Source organism: Petaurus breviceps, unplaced genomic scaffold (genome assembly GCF_028583685.1).
Source record: "Petaurus breviceps papuanus isolate PSGF00001 unplaced genomic scaffold, PetGlider_PUasm1.0 90903, whole genome shotgun sequence".
NCBI lineage: Eukaryota > Metazoa > Chordata > Mammalia > Diprotodontia > Petauridae > Petaurus > Petaurus breviceps.
The window spans coordinates 17365005-17377448 of NW_027187376.1; the positions used below are offsets into that span (position 1 = coordinate 17365005).

The 12444-nt window shown below is 36.6% G+C and overlaps 1 protein-coding gene across 1 annotated transcript in view; it reads right to left on the minus strand.

The window, feature by feature from the left end:
- Positions 1–550: 550 nt before the first annotated feature.
- Positions 551–12444, minus strand: part of ICOS (inducible T cell costimulator) — a 32279-nt gene continuing 20385 nt past the window's right edge. The window contains exons 2-5 of the mRNA XM_069075115.1: positions 7543–7881; positions 5145–5254; positions 3833–3923; positions 551–2456 (exon numbers count right to left, since the gene is read on the minus strand). Of these exons, the coding sequence (XP_068931216.1) occupies positions 2443–2456; positions 3833–3923; positions 5145–5254; positions 7543–7881 (554 nt within the window). The 3' untranslated portion in view covers positions 551–2442. The remainder of the gene's footprint in view (positions 2457–3832; positions 3924–5144; positions 5255–7542; positions 7882–12444) is intronic.

Below are 12444 nucleotides of genomic sequence, written 5' to 3' on the forward strand. Positions count from 1 at the left end.
ACATGCTTAATAAATAAGTGTTTCCTTGTCTTCCTTCCCTTTATGTCCCTAGAGCTTAGCACAGTGCCTTACATATAAGAAGCACTTAATAAATGTTTGTTGAATCATTTAATTATTGAACTTGATTGTAAGTTAAGGGCAAAGGAACTTGGAAACTTGCTCTGCCCCTAACTGCCTGTGTGACATTGGGCAAGTAATTTCACCTCCCTGAACCTTAATATCTTCAGAGGAAAAATGAAAGGGCGTATCAAATGATCTCTAAATACCCTTCCATTTTGAACATTCTGTGATTCTGATTCAAGTGCTGACAAGGTAGCAATAATCTGAATTTGAAAAGTCAGGGACAGAAGTTGCTGCACTCTTGCCTATGATTGCCTCTATCCTAAAATGAAATGGTGGTGGATAGATCATAAGTGAAATAAAGATTCCTTCCCTGTCACCCCAACCCAGTCAGAAAGATACTTTGAGGGGAGTATTCCACACCCAAGAAAATAAGAAAACTGCCTAGAAGATAAAACAAAAAATAAACAAGAAACAACCTTTATCTTTATTACTTTTTAATTCATTTGAAAATCTGGTGACTGTGGAACCAAATTCATTTCACAGGAATTTTGCCTTTTAATAAATTTACTTTGAAATGTTCAATGCTGTTGAGAGAAAGATCATGTATTAATATGCCTGTTGACCAAAAGGCCAACATACTAAAGTTCAGCCTGTCTGTCCACTCTCAATGTCTTTAGTCAAAAAAAGACTCACAGAAAAATCTCTTCAGGACTAGAGAGTTAGTCCAGGTGAGTTGAAGGCAGTGAACATCAAAACTTGATTCAAATTACAAATTCAGTATTGTACTGTACAAACTCAACACTATGTATACTTAAAGCACATAGGTATACATAATGATATTTTTGATAACTAAAACATTAAAGATTCTAGACTATCATTTTGTATACTACTAGACACTCATTTCACATTAGAGACAAAATAGAACATACACAAATTTTTGTAACTTGGAGGCTGTGATTATGTTAAAAAAATAAAAGGGGATATTAGAGTCAATGATTGCATTTTAAATGTATTGCTGACAAAGGAGACATCAAAAGAACTATCTCCTTTGATAAAGAATTTGTCAAAAGAAATCTCTCATTCTATTCTAAGTAGTTAGAACACCATCATAAATGTGGAGTTATTCTATGGTCCTGTAAGAAACTCAGAGCTTCCTAGTTAGTTCTAGGGTGAACTGGTCTAGCTTGAGGTCCCTGTGACTCCTCAAGTTGTTTGCAAACCCTAAGGCAAAAGGATCTGGAGTTAAGGCATACCAATGGAAGTCATTCAACTTTTACAATAAAGATAGACCTCTAGTACTTATTCCAGGACCACGTGGGCTATAGTAGGTTTTTCCACCTTAACTCCTTGAGTCTGGGAATTCTTGGAACTCCTCTAGGATCTAAGGTTCAAATAGCAGTTTTATTTAGCTTATTGGCCATTTAGCCAGCCTAGAACTTTTCAAGCAAGTTACCTCAACTAGGAGTCCTCCACTTGGAGGGCACCACATTGCCACAGAAAATCCTCTGTTGGATCTATGGAAATGATATTGACTGGTAGCCACCAAATACAACTGTATCAGAAAGCTGATAATATTGGAGGAAGCCATAGCAATGCTGAGTAGTATTTCCTGTCATTGATGATACTGAAGTAGCTGATATGATTAGGTAAATTTGAAAGAACAAGATGGGGTTCTGTGACAGATCACTTGTTTTAGGGAAGACATTATATTTATCAAGCTCTCAATGTACAATATAGTATTTTTGAGCTTCAGACAAATATTATAGAAATATCCCCTTGACTCTGCTTGATAGACAAATAGATACATTGAAGGAAATGAGTAAACAAGAGAGTTTTAGAAGAAAATAAAAGATATTTAAGCTCTTTCTGAGCTGCATCCTGGAGTTCCTGAGATACTTGAAGTCAGAATAATACTGTAGCACTGCAGCACTGCCCATATCTTCAAAGTCCTTAGGTGTAGTTCAAGTGTTTCCCCCTATTGTCCCATGGGTATATTTCAAGTTTCTAGGGTGTTTGCTAATTAATGGTAAACTGGACTCCATAGAAAAGAAGAGGTAGTCTGTGAAGGATGTGAGGATGAGTGCTAGATATTTTCCTTAGAAGAGATTCCATAGCATTGGCTTCATTCTTTTCTGAGTTTCGTTTTTTGGATGTGTTTGTTTTTGTCTGGGGCCAATGTAGATAAACTGTATATTGACTCTGAGCTGGGCCCAACTATCCCAGCCTGTTTAAAAGTCATTAACAGATATAGTCACTGGGATCCACGTATAGTATAGTCAAATGAATTCAAAACCCTGGTTAAATGAGAAGCAGAATATCGAATTCCAAGTAGAAAGAATTGACTTGCATGCTTTCCAGCCTGGACGCCTGAGCTTCAGATTATGTGCTCATACCTGTGATGCAAATTTAAAATTAGTCATTAAGATTCCACCATTTGCCTCACCTTCTCTTAATGAATTACCTTTTAGAACGCTCTTTTCTTTCCTCTCCCACTATCAAAATCCTACCCATTCCTTCAAGATCTGTCTCAAATCTGACCTCTCCATTGATTCTAAAACCATTAAGGCTAGAAGAAACCTTTAGTTTTATATAGTCCAACCAGCTGCATATTACAAATGGGGAGACTGAGGTCTTCAAAAAGTCTTCCCCAAGCAACCCATTCCACATTTCTTTTACTTATAATTTTTGAAATTGCCAATATCTGTGCCATTCACCTGGCATTTAATGATATATTGACCAAAAGAGAATGTACGAGTCCCCCTTGAGGAGAGGGACCATTTCATTTTTGTCTTCATCACCTTAGTACCTAGCAATATTGTAGGTTCTCAGTAAGTCCTAACCTATTTTTAATAATATAATAATAAATTTAATAATAAAATAACAAATAATAAATATTATTGACTATTTATTATGATAAATGCTTATCATAAAAGCTTAACAAATGCTTATTTATTATATATTAAATGATTGATTGCTAGTTATATGACTTCTTCCAGGCCTGAAAGGAACTGTCCTAGGTGCTCTTCAGGACTAAGCAGAACTATATTTCCTATTCTGAAGAAGCATATATTACATTACCTTCTTTCAAAATTCTTTCATTCTTTGTACTTGTGTTCTCATTGCCTAGCATAGTACCTGACACATAGTATGTATTCAGTAAATATTTTATTTATTTATTGAAAATAGATTCTTATTTGAATCTTCATTCAAGATATTTTTTCTTTAAAACTCAGATGATACAGTGCCAACCAGTGATTATAAGTAGCACCTAAATAGAGTTGAGTCTAGAGTACTCATGGTTGAGAGAAAATGCTTATTAAATGAGGATATTGGAGGTCCCTTCCAGTTCTAGGTCTATGTTCCTATTATTTCTAAGGTTCTTTCTCGACCTATGGTTTCATGCTCATGTCCCTTTCCCAAAGTCAGTAGGATAGTTGCAAAATGCAGTGGCCCACAGTATAGTTATAACTCTCCTCACTATAATCCTGGAGATTTCTAAGTTTTTAAACTAATAGTGAGCTGCAAAGAACTAGAATAGGCAAATTTTCTGAGCTCTAGTTTTTGCATAGTTAACTGATTAATTTTTCTCACACTGGCGTTTTTTCTCAATGTACCACAGTGAGAGCAAACTGCACTCTGAATGTGAAAATTCTTGCTTCTTTCAAACAAACTAGAATCAAAGAAGAAAGTGGCCTTTACCCTTAAAAGAAAACAAATATATAGGCTCTAACACTCCCATCATTTATTAAAGCCCTGAATTGAGACCCACCTTTGAATCCGGGGTTTTTAGCTGCAGTCACTGCTGCCATAGGCATGTATTCACTATTAGTTTCATGCAAACTAGATTGGCTTTGGCTCATCTGAAAAGAAAGAGCATCCCATGAGCAAGGTGAGTCAGTTGCTCTCTGTTTCCTAACCTCTGTCTGCCAGCTTTGTTCTCTACTGTCCTTTTCCTATTCTTTGTTGGAAGTCCTTGCGAGATTCTGAGCCAGGGAAAATAATTCATTCTTTATGTGCTACATCAATGCCCTTGGCTTTTTCTAAGTCATGTTGGTCTTTGGGGTAGAAAAAAAGGGTGTTTCCAACAGGTAATGAAATCTCAGAACCTTCTAATGGGTCCCAGAGTTTTAAGAAAGCATCAAGTTAAACTTTTAGAACTTATTTACAGCAGAAGCCAAAGGGAGTCAGTAAAGAGGATGTGGAAAGAGAGTTTGGAGCCAGAAAACCTAGGTTTTAGCATTTGCAACTTGTGTGACTTTAGGTAAGTTATTTAACATCTCTGTTCTTCAGTGTTGTTATCTACAAAATAACAACACTCTTGCATTTATAGATTTCACAGAGGTTGCACTCAATTGCCATTAAGGTTTCTTCCAGTTCTGTATCTATGATCCTATATATCTGATAGTAACCCTTAAAGGAAGAATTTCCTGTATAAATATCATGCCATTATATCTTTTTTTTAAGTTCAATTTTCCTCATTTTCCCTTGGCTCCCTCTCCACATACCCTCTCCTGAAGTTTTATCCCACCCTCTCCTTTTTTCTCTTCTTCAAAATTTAGTCAATCATGGATTCTTTCATTTCTTTCTGTTGGAATAAGGAATATTTGTGTGTTACCGGAAGATTCTGTTCATTGAGGTTTCAGCTATTTGAATTCAGAGCCATAATGAACTATGAAGCTGAAACAAACCCAAAGAACCTAGGAAGGTGAAAGTCCTCTCCCTGTGCCCTGGCTCTCTTCCATGGTTCAAGTTCAAGAGGCCAGAGAGGTAAGTCAGTCTACTGTTATGTCTCTACTCCACTTATCATGCTGTGAACAAGCCAACAGCAGATTTCCTCCCTGAGTACTCTTGCTGATTAATATTAAGGGCTCTTCTTCCCTTCTGATCCAGATGATTAAATTAACCAGAAGCTACATCTGGAGAGAAGTTATTCTCATTTTCTTGAATTACTTTGGCAAATACAATTCATCCTTCCCCCTAACCAGCAAATCTCCCTGATGTTCCTCAGCCAACTCTGTCCAAAATACATCATCTATCTTACAGAGGAATGGTTTTTACAGGAAAGTACAGAATCTTCTCACCTTTTTTCTTACACAGTAAGAAAATGTGCCAACAAATATTCCAGTAAAAAAAAGGAGAAATGCAATTCCAATAGATAGCCATAAGACCAGATGGAAGCAAGACTTTGATTCTAAGTTGGAAAAAATAAGACAAATGTTAGTATTAGGAATGTAATTTTGAAAATCCTCTTTTCTATGCTAGGAGTCATAAGTCTAAGAGGAAACCTTAACAGACTCAGGCTATGCTTTTTAAATACTCATGACATTCAATAAATGTAGAATAATCTAAACATCAGCTTATGTTAACAACTCAGACACCAACAATTTTATACACACACATACATATATACACATACATGCATATACACCTACATATAGTTTATGTAGCTTGTGGTTGGTAGATAAGCCTTCTCTACATCTGTGTAAAAGGGGCAACTAAGTGCCACAGTGGATAGAGCATCAGTCCTGGAATCAGAAGGACCAGAGTTCAAATCCAGTTTCAGTAGCTGGATGACCCTAGACAAGTCACTTAACCCTATTTGCCTCACTTTCCTCACTTGTAAAATGAGCTAGAGAAGAAAACCACTCTAGCAGTTTTATCAAGAAAACCCATATGGAGTTATAAAGAATCAGATATGCTGAAATGACTGAACAACAACAAATATCAGTGTAAGGAATAAGCTTTGCATATGTTCAAAATAATTTTTATCCAATCTATTTTATTAATCTCATATCAAGTGACAGGTTATATTCTTATATTCCCTTAATTAGTAATAACTCACAATGAGAGCTAGTGTAATGTGGTGAGTAGAAAGTGAATCTTACAGTCATGAAGGTCTAAATTCAAGTCCTAACCACTGATAATACAGGCTTCATGACCACAGACGGATCACTTAAACTTTCCATCTAAACTTCAATTTAGCCTCTGAGACTATATGTTATGGGTCATTTGCGGATTTGCATCAGTGGAGGGAATCCCCACACTAGAAAAACCAATGTTATTGAATAACAAGTGACTAACATTTCTATAGCACTGTTAAGATTTGCAAAGCATTTCTTCACAGCATCCCAGACAGATAGCTATCGCAAATATTATTATCCCTATTTTCTGGATGAGAAAAAAAAGAATCAGAGAGTTTAAGTGATGTTCTTATTACAAACTCAACTCAATTGTACAAAACTTTATGGCTTACTCTGTGCAAGGCACCTGGGATCCAAAGTTAAAAGTGAAGCAGGCCCTGTCCCCAAAGAGTTGAAATCTACTGGGAGGAAACAATATCCATAGGCGTAAATAGATTCTTAAATTTGAGAAGAAACTGAGAATTAATAACTGGGAAAGCAGAAAATGTTTTGCCTAGGAGACAGTGCCTGCACTGTGCCTGGAAAGGAGTGAAGGGTTTTAAGAGCCAAGTAGATGATGGGGTATATGGTGGGGGCGGGGAGACCTAGGACAGGCAGGTTATCAGAAGTGGAATCTGAACCCAGGTCTCATAATTCCATGGCCATCACTCTTTCCACTATGCCACAGTCAGTTCAGCTACGTAAACGTTTTGGAAGTTTCTGTCTATGACCTTAGCTTTTAGGCTTATGCTATCATCATTTCACATATGGCATTTTTCTCAGTCGATTTTAAGTTCCTTGAAGGCAAAAACTGCTGCTTTAAATCTTTCTTACCCCCCTCCCAGGACCTAACACAGCACATTACCCTTAGAAGAGGCGAAAGAAATATATTTTGAATCCTCATAGATTTTTAGCTTTTAGGGACGTGCATTTAAAAGAAATATGATATTAGGAAACTAAATGGCACAATGTCAATAATACTAGAAGCAGAAAGACTTGAGTTCAAACTTTGGCTCTGGGTACTTACTAGCTATATGACCCAGACCAAATCATTTAACCCTGCTCAGTCTCAGCTTTCTCCTCTCTGCAAAAGATACCTATCTTGCAGGGTGTTGAGGGGGGGAAAATTAATGTGTGTGTGCTAGATACACACATATATACATACACACACATATATACATATCTTTGCAAATTTATACATATATATGTAAAATGAATGTGTGTTAGATACATACATATATACAGACACACATACACATATATACACATATCTTTCCAAACCTTAACGAGCTATATAAATGCTAGCTATTTTGGATTTGTCACTATCATTGAGTAAAAAATGTCCTTATTAATTTGTAATAAAAATAATTTTAAAGTTACCAACTTATGTTTTCCCACTAGAAAATAATTGTGACTTGGTGAGGCTAAAAGAATACCAACACCAAAGGATCTTGATTTGTTGAGATATTTTATAATAGTTGGCAAAATGCACGTGCAAATATCTCTCTAACAGAATGGCTCCCCCCCCCCCATTTTTCCATTCCCTTTTAAACAGAATAGATTTTGAAAGCTCTCTTACCATAGATATGTACATAAACTCCATTTGAAGTACTGTTCTTGTAAGGAGGAGGGAAAGTAATATGTAGACTACAGAAGTAATGGCCATTATGAGTGCTGTTCAGATCAGACAACAAGAAAATTACACTTGTCTTGGAAAGCTGGGGCTGACAAGATACGAATTCCTTGGTCATTTTAACAACTTGATTATCCTTTTGGAGTTCACAGATTTTTTGTTTTCCAGTCCCATTCAGCAACTGCATTTTAAAGTCCCGGGCATCTTTAGGGTAGTGGCAGGTGAATTTTAAGCCTCTGTAATGATATTCAATCAACTGCAGCTGAGCAGACTCATTGAAATTTTCTGTGGAAGGAAAAAAAAACAAGTAGCATTTTGTGTGTATGTATGTTTCTGAGTAATGGTGTAAGGATATAAAAATAATCACCTTTCATGTCTTAGCTTAAGTTAGAGTTTTACAAAGTCAATAACAATAACAGAAAATTATGACTTCAGAAAAAATGAATGATTATTGAAAGCAGGCTAGCTCCTACCAATGATATCCATTGAGTGGAAATTAACAAAAATGACATGACAATAAACAACAAATATTTATCTCATTAGTTCTATTCATGGTTTAACCTCTAATTTGGACTCACAGAATCTGAGTTGCAAAAATCCTCAGGTCATCTAGTCCAACCCATATCTATATAGGAATCATTTTTGCCTGGATAAGTAGTCATTCATGTTCCATATGGAGACCTCACTGCCTAGTCAGACTCATAATACAAGATGTCCAAAAAGTCTGTAGATATTAATAACCAAGACTGTTTCCCCTACAGTCAAAATGTAAAGTTAAGAGATGATACATACATGAAAATCTGAATAGGAAACTGTACATGTTGATTGCTTGCACGTTATGCATTCTATTTGGTTATAAAATCATTTTAAATTTGATGGAGTGGATGAGGCAGAGAGTAAAAGTGAGTGATCAGTCTCATAGCTATCTTGTCACTCTGTGACTTTGGGCAAGTTATTCCATTTCTCTAGGCTTTCTCATCTGTAAAATTAGAATGATGGACAAAATGATTGGTCCTTTCCAACCCTAAATCTTTGATTCTGTGCTCTGCTTTTATTCATTCAGTAGCAAATGGAAGAGGTCAACAAAGTTGTCCCTTCCTTGCTCTTTTAGTGATCTATATAGGTCAGTTGTTGGAGCACAAGGAGACCTTGGAAGTCTCTGGTTCTGTGCCTTGTAGTCTGGATTTAGACCATGTAAATTGCTAAAGTTCCAAGATTTCTCAGCAAATAAATAATATTTTTGAATCTTTCGTCCAGTGATGAGGAAATTGAGTACCCTCAGGCTATTAGTAGCACATTACTTGGAAGAGTCAATAAATACTTGAACAATTGTAAGCCGCCCAGTCAAAAAAGGAAAACCATAAAAAATAGGACTACATTAAAAATAAAATTCTAAAAGGACAAAATGATCCAACCTAAATATAAGTAGAGATAATTATTTTAAAAATTCATTCTCTCAGGGCAGCTAGGTGGCACAGTGAGTAAAGTGCTGGCCCCAGAGTCAGGAGGACCTGGGTTTGGATCCGACTTCAGACACTTCACACACACACACACACACACACACACACACACACACACACACACAAACCTAGCCGTGTAACCTTGGACAAGTTACTTAACCCCAATTGCCCTCCAAAAAGGCAAAAAAAAAAAAATTCATTCTCTCTCACTAGAGACCCAAGAGATCCAAAAAAAGCTCTTTTCTCAATATGAATTTTTGTGAATCAGGCCCGATCTACTGAAAAAACAGAGGGAGGGAAATGGAATTGAGAAGGCAAGAATAATCAGTTTCTTCATTCAATCAACAAGCAAGTGTTTACTATTTGTCAGAAATGGTGGGACTTTAGTGAATTCAACCCATATTTTATGGCTGGGCAAGACCCGGTATAAGAGCAGACAAAGGAGGAAGGTGTGGTTTTCCTGACTAAACAGCAGAAGTCTCAACAACAGATTAAGCTTGAATTCTAGAATGGTAAGTTTTGATTAAGTTTTTTTTGTCTCAAGAGTCCTACCAAAAATGCAATCAAATACTTCTGACCTGTGTTTTTTTAGAGAGTTTCCATGTTGAAAGTGATATTATCCAGAAGAAAATTGTAAGAAATATATGTCTTATGTAAACTAGCAAATGAATTTTTAATTTGAGGGTTTAATGCTAAAAAAAAATAAACAGGAGAAATAATGTTTGATAATTTATGGGCTTAGTCTTTTACAATCAAAGAAAAAAAAGAACAAAGGATTAAAGTATGAATACCTATATAGGCATAGCCTTCCTATTAGACATTAATTAATTCTATGCAAACCTGATGCTAAGCAGTAACAGTAAGACTAGTTGATATTTTTATAACACTTTAAAGTTAAAAGCCTTTTAAATATATCATATCATTTGATCTTTAATATCCCTGTGAAATATATTATTGGAGTTCAGGAATTGGCAGTTAGGCAAAGTAGACACAGGTGCCTCTGGTGGGAGTAGTTGTCACCCCTAAAACACTCATTCAAAGACTCTAAAAGAAGTATCAGGATCTTCCCCTGATGCTGGTATTTATGGCAGAAGTGGACATGTAAGTGAGTAGAAAGAATTGTGGTAAACAGATAAGAGGGTTTATCTATCCTGGCTGGGATGGAATTTTCTGATCATGCTGAGTTCAAGCAGCACATGTACCCTTGGCATGAACAATGAATAGATGCGTTTCTTGATGGAAGATGAAGATCAGTCCTTGCGTCAGGGAGGGTATATCACTGTTAAAGACTAAGCTAGTATATATGTCTGTATAAATGTACCCAGATGCAGATCCCTAAATAAATTTAAGGGACCGTGAACTTTCTTGCTTTTCTGAATACTCTGGAGGGTTAGGGGTACAGTATGTGTATACTGAGTCCCTGTACTTTAGGATTTCATCATTCCTTACATCAATCTCCTTCACGCCCACTTTATTTTATTTTTCTCTTTTCCCTACTTTTTTTTGGTAGGGGAGCAGTCTAGTAATTAAAAGACTAGTGAGATAAGGAAAGAATTAGGGAAATACCACATTTTCTCTCCATGATGCCACCTGAGGAGAGTTACTCTACTTTTAATGGTTCAGTCCTGCATGTCATGTCCTGACCCTCTTGGACTGTGCTGTGGCCCAGTATCTGTGTGAGCCATGTAGAACATAGCTACTCTCCTGGAATACAGGGCAGAGGCTAGGCAGCTTATTGGGTGTACACTAATCACAAACCACTGTCCCTCCTCTGGGAGGTAAATTGTAAGCTTAGAAAAAAAAACAACAGAGACAGCAACCCAGAAAAGGAAGCAGTATTAGTGTCAGGTTAGATCTCCATTGGTTTTAGACCTTTCAGGAAATCTAAGGCAAGAAGAACTGACTACAAGTGTAACCATGTAGGAAGGATTATGGCTCACATGTTAGATTTTAACAAAGAGAGAACAGAGCTGTTTTAAACAAAGAATGATTAAGATCAGTTTCTTTCCGTGTGTTTCTTATCCACTGATACTTGTCTTCCCAGAACTTTGTGGTTTCTAGCCACTACTCCCATCCCCCCCCCCAAAAAAAAACAGAAAAATTAGGGAAAAGAAAAAATATTAATTGGGTTTCCCTCTAAGCCTCAGGGGAAAAAAAAGAACCTGGGATGTGTTGATTTCTGCCAAAAGGGGGTGTGAAGGGATAATATAGCCCAATAACTCCTGAATATGTCTCTCGGTTGTTTCAAGTTTTATCAGTAATAATAATGCCAGGGGTATTCTGGAACCAGTTCAAACTGGCTCTCTGAAATCAGAAAATGCTACAAAATCAGGACTTGATTTCTTATGAGGTTGATTGTCTAGATTTAATAAAATGATGGACAAAATGTTAATAATGCAGATTAAACAAGTGTGCCTGCATATGTTTTCCCCTCTCAGAGAACTAGTTGTTAAACATTTGCTGGCACCCTCCTGAAAATAGGTATACTTTTCAGTTTATAAAGTTTCATAGATACCTATGTGTATATGTATACATTATATATGCATAAATAATACATGTATTTTAAAATAAACATAGATATCACATGAGTCCTAAATCTATCTTCTGATGATAGTAATACACATGTTTTTATTCCAAACTTAGATGAGGAAACTGAAGCAGGTGACTTCCTCAAGGTCCCCTGGCTGCTGTTAGAATTGAGACCTGAACTTGCGTCTTGCCTGAATTTGGTGCCCGTTGATCTGCAGTATTGCCGGTCCTTTTTGGCATGAGCCAGACAGAAAAACTTCAAGGTATAACAATAGTATGGAAAAGCCACTTGGTCACGAGTTGTTCGGGCTGTGGTCCGATGCTGCCTTTGCACAAATGAGCTATGTGGACTTTAGACAAGCCGCTTGGTTTTCTCATTTGCAAAATGAGGATAGTTTTGAGAGTGCTTGAGGAATAAATTGCCTCAATTGAAGGGGAGGAAGACAGCAAAAAGGAATAGAGATGCAAAGTGAAGGGGCATGGGGGAAAGGTGAGGTTATAAATAATATCATGTCTCTCAATGGTGGTGAGGAAAAGTTGAAAAATTTGGCTCCTTGATTTTTAATTAAAAATTAATTAATTTTAAAATTTTAACTTGTAAAAAGACATCAAATTTGGATTCAGAAGCCCTAAATTCTGATTGCTGGTCTGTCACTTACTGTGTGCGCTAACCTGGGGCAGGCAGGCTACTGTACCTCTCTATTCCTCCTCAGCTTCCTCGTCTGTGAAATGAGAAGACTGGACAAGGCCCCTTCCAGCTCTAAATCTGTGATCCTATGATAATATCTGCTCTGTTCTCACCAAGTGGTGAGAATAAAAAGAGATGGTGCATTCTGCTTTAATTAAAGCACAATTATAT